Consider the following 14,579-nt stretch of genomic DNA (forward strand, 5'->3'; position numbering starts at 1 on the left):
GTGGACATGTCACACAGGCTGTGTGTCATCTCGTGTTTTCACTTTTAACTGCACCAACACCTGCAGCCTGCAATGGCAGTCCGCATGTGCTAGGTGAGGAGTCCCAGAGGGTGGTACAATACATGCTGCAGGCCTAGGGGACTCTGTTTGGTGCCTATGTCCTAGGTACCAGGCGTACCAATTACTAGGGACTTATTGGGGGGGGATGGGGTGTTTCGGTTTGCGTGGGGGTCGGGGAGGGGCAAAGGTACTGTCAAGTGGGGAACAGTTGCACAGTTTTAGAGAAAGAGATCTAGCACTGGGGACCTGGTATTAAGGAACCTGGTGCACTTTCAGCCAAAATTGCATCAAATACCAGGCAAAAAGTGGGGGGTGACCATGTTAAAAAAAAAAAAAAAAAAAAAAAAAAAGAAGGGCACTTTGCTATGCCTCTCTCGCCAGGGAGATTGGGAGATTATGGCTCAGGCTTCGACCCAAGACCATTTGCAGCATTTGCGCAACCAAATTACAGATCGGATAGGAATATTGAACTTCAGTGCAAAGCTGGTGGTGGAGAACTTTTTCTTGCCAAAGGTATCAAGTCTCTTGGATTTCCTATCCAGAGCCAGGAAACGCACCGGGGCGGATTTTAGATGTGGTGGATAAGAAGCTCTCAGGGGCGAGGTGGTGGATAAGAAAACGTGGGTCCCCAGGAGCAGGGTGGTGGCAGCAGACAATTGTCCTATGGACTGGTACCCCAGGCAGGTCTTAGACGAGGCCAAGAGTAGGACGTCAGTGAGGGCTTCACTAAAGGGGAGTAAAGGTTCAGAAGGGGCGACACCCTGCTGAAGCACCCCCGTCAAGACGTTCATCTTGACTGCCACTGAGGGCAGCTGAAGGTCCAAGAACTCAGCCCCCCCTACACACGACAAAAGAAAAAGAGGCTCTCCTCCTCGATAGCCACAGTACGAGGAGAGATCAAGCCAGTGTCAGGTGATATGTCTAACCCACTGGCCTCCGCCAGTTGCTTATACCAGTAGTTGTCATTCTCATCTACGGAACGCTTGGATGCATAAGGGTCCTCAGACCCTTCTCATTTGTCTCCCTCCCCAGGCCTGTCAAATAGAAAAAAGGCAGCAGCTCCAATCTGGACAGCATGGCGCCAGTCGATCTCGCAACCAGCGTCGGGAGATGCCTGTCCAGCTCCATGTTAGAGTTGAGAATGACAATGGGGATGGCAGTGCTAGGAGCTTTGGCATGGAAGTGGGTGCAGAGTAAAGTCTCTGTCTCACCGGCAGCCCCAGATCAGATCCAACATGGGAACCATGTGGCCAGACTGATGCAGAGGGCAAACCCACAAGAAAGGATCCAGTAGGGGCCACACTTGAGCCCATGGGGCCAGAAGGCACTCCAGAGGGGCTGGGTCACACAAATAGGAGGTGCAAGGCCTCATTATTCCTTAAGCTAGGTGGGGGTCGCTCTGGTTTCGGGAGAGTCACGGAAGCACAGAGCAGACCCTGCCTCAGACTCTGCCGAAGCGCAAGGCTTGGAGTGTCGATTACTCTTGCACCTCGCTGGAAGACTTCCATGGGTGCGGCAAAGTTAAAGATGTCTTTGACTTCTTGTGTTTGTGAGACTTGCCGGACTTCCCCGACGACTGAGTGTGACAACAATTGCCTGCTGCGTTTCAGCGAATGGTCCCAGACCTTCAACGCGACCAGGATCCTGAGTGTCATGGGGTCATCAGACGTCAGGCAGTGAGGAGCTTCAGGGATTGCTCCCTCAGTGCCTTCATCTGCATGATGCTGCAGAACTTGGAGTTATGGTCCCTAAACCCACCAACTGTAGGTCTGTCACAGACATCTGCCTGTGACAGGCACCACATGGTTTGAAACTAGCCAGTTACTTTGGGGACATATTGTCATAGCAGGAGGGAAAAAAATCTCTCAAAGTGTTGACAAAAAGTTGAGAAAAAAAACAGTCAAAAAACTTGAGGGAAGCTCTGACTGTATCAGCTCTATCTGACGCAGAAAGGAAAGAGCTGACATCAGTGTGCCGTGGTGGCACCTACATAGGTACTGCGCATGTCATTTCTAGTGCAGACTAGGTGGGTAGAGGCTGAACGACAGCACCTAACAGTGTGCAGAGGTACTGCTCAAATTGTTTATCAGATCCAGTCTGATGCCCGGGGAACATTCTAGGAATATGTGGCTGGAAGTCCCTATCAGATAAACATTAGAAACAGTAACCACACATGCAATTAGGAGAGTAGAAAAAATAGAATTTGGAAACAAACCTTCAAACCATCTTCTGGAAAGTCTCGAAGCACCCATACTGAATAGGGGAACACAAGGGATAGATTATCTGCCCCTAGAAAAAGAAAAGTGGAAAAAACAGTCATACAATTGCCCACAAGGCTATTCTAACCCTCGTGTTACATCTTCCATGCTGACACCTAATGAGGTTCCCACAAACTGAATATAATATTGCTGCCAGATGTATTGACATAACCATCAGTACCATTATATGACTTGATTGACTTTGTGCCAATCCTCCACATTGCATTTTTGCTAAAGTTCCCCAACTGTAACTCATTGAGTGGCATCTTCCTGTTTCCAGAACGGACACACACTTCAATTCCAACCACACGAGCTATAAGTAGTAATATAACTTCCAACTGAATTTCGGAATTAATTTGATGCTTCATTGGATTAAATAATTAAAAAAATAAAAAAGAGTTCCCAATTGCCCAAATTGGAGAACGCATATAAGGAATTCATAAAAGAATATATTTCCCTTTCTGGTCTAAAACCTACTTTATTTATTAGGTTATGTGGTTTTAGAAAGTGATATAACTTATGTAAAAATACAAATTTACAAAATCCATAACTAATAAAATCAACAAATCAGGCTCCTTGGGGAATCAGACCATTCTCAAGCAATGCTTTGAAACCAGAGAAAGAAAGGAGGAACTGGTTAGCACCAAAGAGCGTCACAGAAATTGCTGTTACAATATAGCATAGATGAAAAAATGAAAGTGCCACTGCTATCGTGACATCTGTTCACCAAGTTGTACTATTTCGGGAACCTATTGATGGAAATGAAAATGACTATAGAGAGGTTGGTCAACATGGAGACTAAGTACAATAACAAATATAAATGTAATTGGGATGTTTCCAAAATAAATGTTTAGGAGTCACCACTCACATAAATAATGAAGTTTTGGAATATGATGGTCCCACTCATTAAGAATTGTGACACAAACAGCCAAGGATTGCCAGAGCATACCTAGAAGAGCAACCGATGGCAGGATGCAAAAATACAGTGATAACCAGCAACAGTCTAATTAGATACAACAGTACCCTACAGTTCTGTTGTTGTCCCACCACACATTCTTAACCAGCACGGAGACAAAATGTGGCATAGAGGATAGTCTGTATTGTAGCAATCAGATGAATGACAAAAATTGATGAGATGGGTTCTGAGAGTTCAGATGCCTTAGGAGGAATGCAGTTACTCAAGAACAGCACAAAACCTTTATGGATGTGCTCAAATGGCAGACATACCAGTGAGTAATAGAAAGTATTTAATTCCCATGAAGATATCATCATGGTTACCAAAAGAAACATTTTAAATAGTTCTTTCATGAACTCTTTAATACTACAGGAGCAGATCGATTAGAAATTAGGTTGTCGCCTATATCAGGAAATAGATACCATTTGAATTTTCTACTTGACATTGCAATCTTTTGGAAAGATAAGTGGTCCTAAGTTAAATGTAATGAACATCTGGTTCCATGCACCCAGGTGTACTGTGCGATAAAGTTAAACCCTGATTATCATACTGGACAGTCACCTTGATCTGGAGAAGCAGATGAATACTTCAACAAAAAACTGGTGATTGTATCCATCTGTTAAGAAAGAAAACCTTTACCTCGATGTTGGTAAAGGGCAACTAGTGGACATGTTATAATTGTGTTGCACACAAGCTACTGTAGTAGGCTTTTTATAGGTGCTTTAGCATCTTTGAGGCAGACTTTAGAAAATGTAGCTTAATGCCTCTAGGACAGTTTTGGGGCGTAGCAAGTTCAATAGTGTTTGGCACGTCTTGTGATCACTTCACTGGCAAACATTTGGAGCTGTGGTGTACATGCACAACCCCCATGCATTGATCTAGCATGACCACTTGGTACACAAGCAAGTAGGATCAGGATCCTGGAATGGAAGCATATTTCTAAAAAAAAAAAAAAGAGTCTTGTGTGTTGTCCAAACAGCCACTAATTGTTCGGATTCAGCAAGAAACAATCTTAACAAAATAAATCATGAATTAATTATTCAATGATCTATAAATATAAATGGCTAAGGCAGTAAAGAGTCCAAGGGAGAGCTGATGATGGACTATCAGGACCAGACATACTCTGTAAAGTTTAACCATGGGGATAGGTGCAACTCACCTCTGCCTAGCCAACATCAGGATAGTCAGAGGACATATTACTTTGTGAGGTGTGGACCCAGCGTTCGCCAGAGCTCTCAAAAGTGCACTAGTAAATGGATGTACTTAGAGTCAATTATGGCAATGATCACTTGCACTTGATGCATCCACTTCTTATGGTGCCTTTTTGAGGGGACTGATGGCATGCTTGAACATTTGAAGAGACAAGTCTCCTGTTCATTTTTGCAGCAATGCTTTCTGCTTACTGAATGGATGGTGCTCTCACCTGTCAATCCTACAGAGCAGGCAGTCAGGAGACAAACCCACCTAATCATGGTGGAACTGCAACAGGTAACACCCACAGGAGGAGCTGGGCTTGACTCCCAGTAGGAGGTCACCAGTGTGAAAAAAGACTGTCCAAGAATGTCAGCCAGAGAGGAAACCTAAATGACCATAGGTGCAGATGGCCTTCAGCCCCGTGCCCAGAACGAGAGGTTGGCTGAAATGCACAGTGCAACAGAGGCTTGGGACCCCCATGCATGGAGGTATAATGCTCTTAACTCAATGGTGCACAGGTCTCTAGAGCAAGAGAGGGTTTGTCCCCATGGGCTAACTCACACTCAAGGTGCTTCACTCTCTTTTCTTGAACTGTGATAGCTAGATTGTAGCAAGTCTTCATAGGCCTAGAAACTTTCACCTATTTCAATGTAATGCGCACAACTAGTGCACGGTCAGCTAGAGTGCTCATCAGCAAGGCAAAGCAGTGGGTGCCTTGGGAGGATGCTTTATTATCTGATTAATCATAAGCACTACCATACCAATAACTAAGTCCCCCTCATGATTCTAACATCTCCAGTGGATTCAGCTCAGTCTTACTTAATTTTAACCCTACTGAATCTTACTTGACATGCAAACCAGGCATTTCCTGGAAGGCCTCAGACCCATCACAGTGCATAGAACACAGACATGCCACACACGACTGTATCCCAAACAAGAGAAGCTGATCAGTTGTGGAAAATGGTCAGTGACATGCTGCTGTGCTCTGGCCTTTAGCTGTTCATGTCATAAGCTACCTAGTTAAATTACAAAGAAATTGCGAGAATAAATAACAGAAAAAAGGATCCAAATTGTCAAGAGGTCAGCGAGGAGTATGGCCCTGTGCAATTAGGAATCTACCCAGTGCTAAATGAATAGGTTCAGGGCACAAGTCCTAAAGAAAGAAGTGGGGGGGACTAACCAAGTTAGGCGGTATGCAAGTGACATCACAGCACATAAAATAGCACATGGGATCACAGGAAGTGGCATCAGAACCCATAACCTCACAGGAAATTAGTGTAGGAAAGTGCCCCTTTTTTACATGGCCACCCCCGCTTTCTGCCTCATATCTGATGCAGTTTTGACTGAAAGTGAACTGGGTTCCTGCTATTCAGGTCTCCAGTGCCAAACCTCTTTCCCTAAAACTGTGCAACTGCTCCCAATTGGCAAAAACTTTGGCACCCCTGTAAGTCCCTAGACAAAAGGTAAACCAGGTACCTAGGACATGGGTACCAAAGAGTATCCTGAAGGGCAGCAGCATTTATTGTGCCACTCTCAGGGACCCCTCACCTAGTACATGCAGACTGCCACTGCAGGCTGCATGTCTTGGTGCCGCTAAAAGTTTAAACATGACAAAGCACAAAGCCTGTGTGCCAAGTACCCTAACGGTGCATGCAATATATTTAAGCCACCCCTACAGCAGGCCTTACAGCCCTAAGGCAGGGTGCATTATATTACATGTGAGGACATATCTGCATGAGCAGCTATGCCCCTGCAATGTCTTGATTCTTAGACGTAGTGAGCGAAAAGGGAAGCCATTCTAAGTACATGTGGTGGACACGGGTCACTACGAGTTCCCCAGCTATATGATGGCTTCACTGAAAATAGGGATGTTTGGCATCAAACATCTTGTATTAATAAACCCTCACTGATGCCAGTGATGGATTTATTAATACATGCACCCAGAGGACACCTTAGAAGGGCCCTCGATAACCTACCAACTACCAGTGTGCGGACTGACTAGTTTTAGCCAGCCTGCCACCACCAAACACGATTCTGACCCCCAAGGGTGACAGCCTTTGCTCTCCAGTGGTCGGAAACAAAGCCTGCTCTGGAGAGGTGCTTGCACACCCCACCCAACAGGATGATCTGCAAATCTGCATTCCAATGCACGGGGCTTCAAAGAAACCCACCGCCCTTGGTATGCAGAACTGGCTTCACTAAACGGAAAGTTGCCGATCCCCCTGCCCCAGGGCCCATTTGGTAACTGGACAGGGGGAAACTTAATATTCAGACAGATGTGTCCACCCCTCAGGTCAGTCGCATCCCTAAGGTGCACTGCCTGATGTGGACACACGTTTAGAAATCTGCCATTGTGTTGTTGGCTGATTTAGGAATTCTGGGACAGGAAGTGGTCATATAGGGTGTGCAGTGACCCCAGGGATAAGTAGCCCATTGGCTACTACCCTACATTCCCAGAAATGCCCCTAAATGCAATATTCAAGGGAGCCCCTGGCACCAGAACAGCAGATTCCTGTTGAACTACGAAGGACAATCAAGAGCAGCAAAAGCAAAGAAGGAAGCACTTGACCTGGACCCAGCCCTGTCACCCTGTCTGCTGCTCCTGCCAACTTGCACCAAAGTTGTTTCATCCTGCAGCTGTTGTGCTTCCAAAGCCTGGGAGGACTGCCCGTCTTCAACAAAGTTCCCAGGACTCCCGTGGAGCAGCAGAGTTGGTTTCCTGTGTCTTGCAGGCACCCTAAGACAGACCGTTAGGACTCCTAACTGCCGAAAACCAGACACCTGAAAGCACCACTGTATCGGTGCCGCACAGCCCAAGATGAAGTGGACCAACAGTGCCACCGTGGTTCCCCCGTCCTCCAGAGACAAAGCCACCTTGGACTTGCCCACACTAGACCCTCTGACGTCACCTGCAGCCTCTGCACACAGGGCACCCTCAACCGCAAGTGCTTCTGTGGAAAAAACTCGACTCTTCAAGGCAACTCTACACCTGTTGCCTCTGGCCCATAGAGAAGAGAACCAGAGGTGCCCTCACTTCCCTGAGCATCTCAAGATTGGAACCCACTTGTTGGTTCCTCCTGACCGGATTCCCAGTCCTCACCTGTAGCAGTTTTTCAACCAGACCAATCTCCATTGAGTAACAATGGGCACCTGACACCGTACTACACCTCTGCACCCAGCTGCCCCTGTGTCGCCCGGTGTGACCTGTTGGTGTGGTCCTGACCCTTGCCCAATACTTACCTAACCTCCAGGAAATTGGCCACGTAAGTCGCTGTACTATACCTGAATGCAGTACGTGTTCTTCCCCCCATAGGATAACATTGCCACTTCTAAAAAATTGCATTGTCAACTTTTGAAATCTATAAGTATTTTTCTTGCAAAACATGCAAAACATACTTACCTGATCATATTGTTTTTGGTGCCTAAACATAGATGAAGATATTTATTATTTTTAGGACGAGCATTAGCGTTTGATGTGTTGTATACTTTTAAGTATACTTATACTGTGGGTTCAAGGGATTTCATTTGTTGGTTCCAGTGTCCTTTAAAAATCCTTGCTTGCTAGTGGTCAGTTCTGCCTCTTTGTCATGCCTTTTTCTCTTTGGAAGCAGCACAAACTACTGTAGAATTTCGCTATGTCCTGTTAATCTCCTCTGTAAGGGATTTTTTTTTTTTTTTGCATTTGCCCGTTTGTCTTACACTGTGGGTGTGTGTTCAGTCCCTCCTCCCCACCAGCTCCCTCTGTAAACATTAACCAACAGCAGAGGGGGGCTTTTCCAGGGCCAGCTCGCCCTCTTTCTCTCTTTATTTTCAGTCTGTGTGGCAAGAAAAGTCCAGTCAGTAATTTACAACGCCAAGAGCTCTAACTCGAGCAAACATAATAAAACAAGCATTAGGAATGCAGTGGTGTCAACAGTAAATATATGGGAGAGCCGATGCAGAGACCCCACCCACACCCTCTGCTATCGGCATAGTGTTTGGTCAAATACACACAGCTTTCACATTTTTTAAAATTTACAATAAATACATAGAGAGGCGATTCCGAGATCTTGCCAAGCCCCCTGCAGACCGCATAATAAGGCTGGTCAGTGCTTCAAATGAGGCTTGGGAACAGCATACAATGATGCCCTCTGTCTAGATTTTCCAGCTCTTGAACAGTTTCTATGTGTGCACATTTCGTTTCTATTGCTCCTCCAACCGACCCTGCTCAATCTAGCATGCACCATTCTGTATTTCTGCTTTTAAAAGCTTCGTCTCGATCCCTCACCGGCCTTGACGCTGCTTCATCTCACCCTGCACCCCCCCCCCCCACCCTTGTGTGTTTCCCCATCCCCAAACCAGTCCTTGCCGGCTGTTGGAAAACTGCAATGTGTACAAGCTTCATAGCCACTTTAAGGAAAATTCCGATGTTATTGGGATAATTATTGGTCAAATAAATGTTTTACATTTTTTTTACAACAAATAAATGGGAAAAGCCAATGCTGAGACTCCGCCACGCCCTCCGCAGATGGCAAAAGGGTTGTTAAAAATTTGGATGGATCTTAAGTCATTGCACAAAATCCTCCTCTGTGCCCATCTTGTGGCCTGGCCATGAGTCACAGGCAGGTTGATCTGGTCACGTCGCCGCCACCAGCAAGGATAATAATGCAGTTTACTGCGGCCATCTGATGACCCTGACTGAGGCCGTTTGTATTTTTAAAGGTTACACTGTTTACACAGCAGTGTGACTGGTGACTTCAGAATTGCTTACAATTCTGCGCTATGCGCCTCAGAGCTACCGGAATGTAGCTAAACATGCTACAAATAATGTGCTGTGAGGTATTACAATATGGAACTAAAACTGTACTTAAACTTATGCTTACGTGAGACCAGAGAATTTGCGAACATAATTTTGCCCGTTTCTCGTATTAGAAGAATTGAAACAACAAAATTAAACATGTGTTACATGGTTCCGAGGGAACTTTTAACACTATGAGTATATTTTCAAAAAGGATTTCAGATTCAAAATGTTTATAAAAATCTGGCAAAGAATTTCAGTCGCTACAGCCCAGACACTGCCACTGCTCCCTCCCCAGAGGCATATTCCTGCTGAGATGTTTAAATCACATTAGCATTTCTTCATCAGTTCGAGGCAGCTTCCACTCTATTAACCCTCGAAAGGTCTGTTCTTTAAAAGCAAGCTGGGTTTATTGGAGATGTAGTCTGGCGTCTGCGCTGTTTTACATTTTATATAGTTACACTTTTCAAAAAACGAGTTGAGTCCTATTTTATTCTTCAATAGTGATTTTTTTTTCATTTCAACATTTAAACCAATGTAGATATAACACATACTTTCATGAAACACTGGCAGGGGTGTAGCTATCAATAGCGCTGCAAGTGCAATGCACAGGGCCCAAAAGATGTAAGGGTCCCCACCATCTCACCTATGGTTATCTCCTATAAGTCAACATGAGAGTGTGTTGGGCGGGAGGCATTTTCATTGCTGGCATTGGGGTCCAGGGTACCTTTTATGCACTTCTGGGTGATTTGATTTTCTGTGAGCTGTAATATTGATTCAGACTAGTTCGGGTGGACATGACATTAACACCCTTGTTACTCTTTTTCTTTTGTTATTTGCGACTTGAGTTACTATATGAACCATGTCATGAGAACCACATGTTCCAGTCTGGGATTTTCCTTTTTACATATCCTTGTTCTCACGTGTGATCTTTCAATGGTTACAACTGAACAAGTAACCCACAACTACAAGACCCAGAATGCATTTTTAGTTTTTTGAGTCCTCATATGTAACAAGAGACAGACAAGAGACCACAGCGTGCCCCAGCCTTGATCATGGCTCTAGTGCTTCAGTGTCACTAAAGGAACAAACAGCCCCCCATCAGCCTTAGGGGGAGGGACGGCACTAGTCCGCTCCCACCCTCCTAACTGTTCGATCTCAAGACTTAATCATTGGACTCTTACCAGAATCAGATCACAGGAGTCAAAACGGGTAGAGTCTATTAATTCACAGTATCCTGATATCTGGAGGAGATGGTTCTATAGAAAGCCAAAAAGGGTTCCCACATTCTAAGGCACCTATCCGAACCAACAAAGTTGCGGGACTGCAACAATTTGGGAGATAACCTTTTTAACGCAATTAAAACTATCGATAAGGTCCCCTCTGCTCGGGTTTTGGTCAACAATATCTTATCCCCACAGTTTAATATTGACTGTCCCGTAGCAGAGTTCTGGCCCCTGATCCTGATGGGCATCTGGGGGTCATGTAGGAGGGCCAGTGGTCGAGAGCCTGGGGCGTAAAATTATGTTGACAAACAATTTTGTTGCAAAGGAGCTCCAAATTCTGCTCCCCGAGAAGGTCCTGGTTCAGCCCAGGCAGAGCCAAGCACAAGCCTGTGCTGACTCCGCCCCTATTGCCCTGGAAGCAGAGCCTGGCCGCCGGCCCTTTGTCGGTGGAGCGACCAAGCTGCTTGGATCCAACGTGGAGGGAGCTGCGACTTGAGGGGGCCTAAACACGGGGCGCCCATGCGCCGCAAGTGCCAGGTAAGTGCAGAAAAAGTAAAAAACAAAAAAAAGCGAACTGGGGCTCGTCCCCACAGCGGGGGAGCCAGCGATGCGGAGCAGAGGGTTGAGACTGCGGTCTGCGCATCTCAGCGAGCCGCCATGTTCCCCCTCCCTGGCAGAAAGTTTTGCTGTCGCGCGTTAGGATTGCATCTAACTGGCAAAGTCCTTAACTCAATCCCCAGAATGCATTTGTGTGGTAATTAAAAGCCTAAGACTAGAAACAAATTGTCCTTGTCTTCGGACACATAGAGGTTTTTGTTTTGTCCTGTTTAAGTTTGGAGTGACAAGATCGTCCTCCACTTCAAAAAGCAAAGACATTCCAAGTCAGAACACATTTTGTCTAGGCCAGGGTTCTGCAAAGTAGGTCCTGGAGAGCCTAGTTCATGGCAGGTTTTTAGCATATCCACATTTAGAAAAAAGATGTTTCAGAAATCAAAAATTTTCTAAATGTGGATATGCTAATAACCTGGCATGGACCCGGCTCTCCAGGGTCTTCAAATTGTACTTACTGTTTTTTAAAACTCTGCCGATAAGAAATTGGCAACACGGAGAAAATTAAGAGGTAAATCTGTCCTGCTAAATTGGTTGTAAAGTATGCATTTAAAATATCTTATGGGGTTCAAGTACCTGCTGCAGAGATCTTGTGTGTCAACTAAATCTTAGGGAGCATTAATAATGGTAAGATAACACTAGAGGTTAAAGTATTTGCTTGAGAGATCTGTGTTTTGTCTACTTCCAGTTTTGTATCAAAGTGGTACACAGGGTTAATATGTCTCCTGAAATGCACATTACGTAACACGCAGATAACAGATTTTTTTTATTTTAATTAAATGGTAAGTGGGTTACTGCTTTTAACACAAGGATCTTTTTGTTACTTGCAGTTCATAAATTGTAATCCTTCTAAAATAGCACAGTGAGCTATGAAGGACATGTAACTCCTATACCTTGTAACCCTGACTGTCTTACGTAACACATCCTGTACATTGACACACATATGATTTACTGTCAACGTATACTATGTACGTGAGATTCAAACAGCTCTGACACTGCACTGTGATGAGTAGCGCTATAACCCTATAAAAACTAAAAACAAAATAGTGGTATTCAAATTGTTATTTGCACAAATACTGGTACAGAACAGCATATCTGACATTATTAGAGTGCAAACATGTCTCTTATATACAGGGACTGGACAAAGTCAAAAGCATGCCTCTCTTAAGTACCTGTGAAGAGATAACCTTTGTTTCCCCTCCAATGCATTTAGGTGTGGGGATCCTCATAGCTCCAAACCAGGATACACCAACAAAAGGAGGCTTGATGGCCCCTTAGTTTCGGTCTTTATTATACGCCCAGCTAAAATCTGATGAGCCTCCTCACTACCTGCACGTTGCTGCTCTGCTCAGAAGGAAAGCAGACAATGTGCAGGCACTGCTGAAAGTGTTCCAATGTCTGAAAATTATACTGGGACAAGTTTAGCATATTTCTCTGGTGCCAAACTCTTGGCAGAGTAGATGGTGTCCACCCTGTGAAAATATTGGGTAGACACCCTCTACTCGTGTGTACTCTCGACTCATGCTCTGAATAGGTTATGATCCACACACATGTATGTGGGTAAGTGTGCAAAGCAGTGAGCTGACTGCAGATGATGTACAAATGACTTTTTTGCTTTCTGTGGGAAGACATCAAATACCTTCTCCAAGGTGGACTCTGCTGCGACATTCCCAAGTGGCTTACCTAGGAAAATAAGTCAGACTGAGTCACATGACTAGAGCAGGCCTGAGGATCTCAGTGTTTGGTGGACAATTCTAGATGAGACTTTTAAAGGAGGCAGGGGAAGGTTTTTTTTTTTATCATAGGAGTTATGAGTGATAGGGAATTATAGAGCAGTAGACATTGATTCTGAACTTTGTCTCTCTGATTCCGGTCTCTAAATGTGGTGACAAACTTATTTTTTCTAAAGCAGGAAACATTTCACTCACCTAAGGGAAATATACAAGATGGAGTGTAATCATTATTAGAACACTGGAGTGTTAGGAGTTCCGTTGTAGAGGATGAATTGGCTCAAGGCTAAAAATGGCTGGGATGAGCTTTCTGCTCCAATATTTCAATGTTTGTCTTACTGTGTCCCCTTCCTAATTCACAACATTCTACCCTTAGTGGGTGAAATGTTCTAATAGCCCAATAATAAATGGAATTGTGCAATCCCTGTATTAAAAGTCTCTCTAATTTCTTTATAATCGTCGACTTTTGCCCACTCAGTCGACAACTACATCACATCAGAAGTCAACATTAATTACGTATTACAGTAGAGTTCTGTCATCACAATGCCTGCTGCCAGCAGCCAAAAAGAAAGGTAGGTCATGAAGCATAGTTAAAGCAGGTGTTTAAACAGCGAAAACAAAATGTTGCTTATCTTCTGCTCTGTGTAAAACGAAGATCTGAAAGGGGGTCTATGGCACAATGTTTATTCTTTATACTTGTAAGGTAGTTTTAGAAAAGTTATTATCTCTGTGTAGGTTTCTAAAATATTTTTATTGACTTGTGCTAAAGTGATTCTAATACGTTTTGCAACAAATATTTAACAACTTTTTATGTATTTAACTTTGAACTAGAGATTCTATGATTCTATTTTTACTCTTCAGGTTTGCAAATATGATCTCCCTTCTATGAAACAGCTACGTACCAAGGATTATAGTGATTTGTGGAAAAAGCTGATGTGTGACCATGTACTATAAGGAATGAAGTACCCCATGTCATGTATTGTAAGGATATTGTAAGTCACCTTGGAGTTCCCAAACCTTATAAAGGAACTTGGCCCTTGGTCTCGTTCCTCTATGGTCATGGAACTCCTCTTTGATTTGCAATAGCCTTACAATGTATGGCAGGGGGTCCTTTATCCCATATATGGCCCTTCTGCTTCTGCCAATACCAGTTGTTAAAGGCCCTTTCCCTTGTTTCACTGGGACTTTAAAAATCCGTTTAGCCATCAGCAGCAGGCTAAACGGCAGTCTTCCATTCCATGATAGTCCGTCAAACGTAAATACTGAGTTATTTTTGGTATAAATAATTATACCCTGCTATGTCAGAAAAGTCCAATGGCACAATAATGTTATATTTATTATATGATTCCCCTAAAATTGAGGAAGAAACACATCAGCTTAATCAGTAATTAATAATGTTTCTAAAGCCCCAGTGTATGATGTGTGGCCTGCTTACGTGGGACAGTGGTAGGACTGACACCCCTGCCTAAAGCAGGGAAGGAGAGGCTCTCTCTAGGTATTTGGTGAAAGATTCCAGATGAGATGAGGGATCTTTCCAACAGGAAAAGGAGTTAAGGGATACAGAAAGAATTAAAAGTAGTTAAAGTAGTTATTGTTTCTGATCTTAGTTTTTCTGCTCCCACTTTAGCATTCGGCGATGTTTGTTGTGGCATGCTTTAAGCAATAGTGTTTTTGAAATAATTCTATTTTACATAATATGGTGAAGTACTGATGTTGAATTGTTTGATTGACTGTTAATGTACCTAATGTTCAGTGATATCAACAAAAGAT

The 14,579-nt window shown here is 44.1% G+C and overlaps 1 protein-coding gene across 3 annotated transcripts in view; it reads right to left on the reverse strand.

Annotated features, from left to right (window-relative positions):
• Positions 1-14,579, reverse strand: part of VPS39 (VPS39 subunit of HOPS complex) — a 229,021-nt gene that overhangs the window by 79,015 nt on the left and 135,427 nt on the right. For all 3 annotated transcript variants that reach the window (XR_011198842.1, XM_069208779.1, XM_069208778.1), the window contains exon 16: positions 2,276-2,349. Coding sequence is in view for 2 of the 3 variants with exons in the window: in XM_069208779.1 (XP_069064880.1) it covers positions 2,276-2,349 (74 nt within the window). In the remaining variant the exon portion in view is untranslated. The remainder of the gene's footprint in view (positions 1-2,275; positions 2,350-14,579) is intronic.

This window comes from Pleurodeles waltl, chromosome 9 (genome assembly GCF_031143425.1).
Source record: "Pleurodeles waltl isolate 20211129_DDA chromosome 9, aPleWal1.hap1.20221129, whole genome shotgun sequence".
In the NCBI taxonomy this organism is placed as follows: Eukaryota; Metazoa; Chordata; class Amphibia; order Caudata; family Salamandridae; genus Pleurodeles; species Pleurodeles waltl.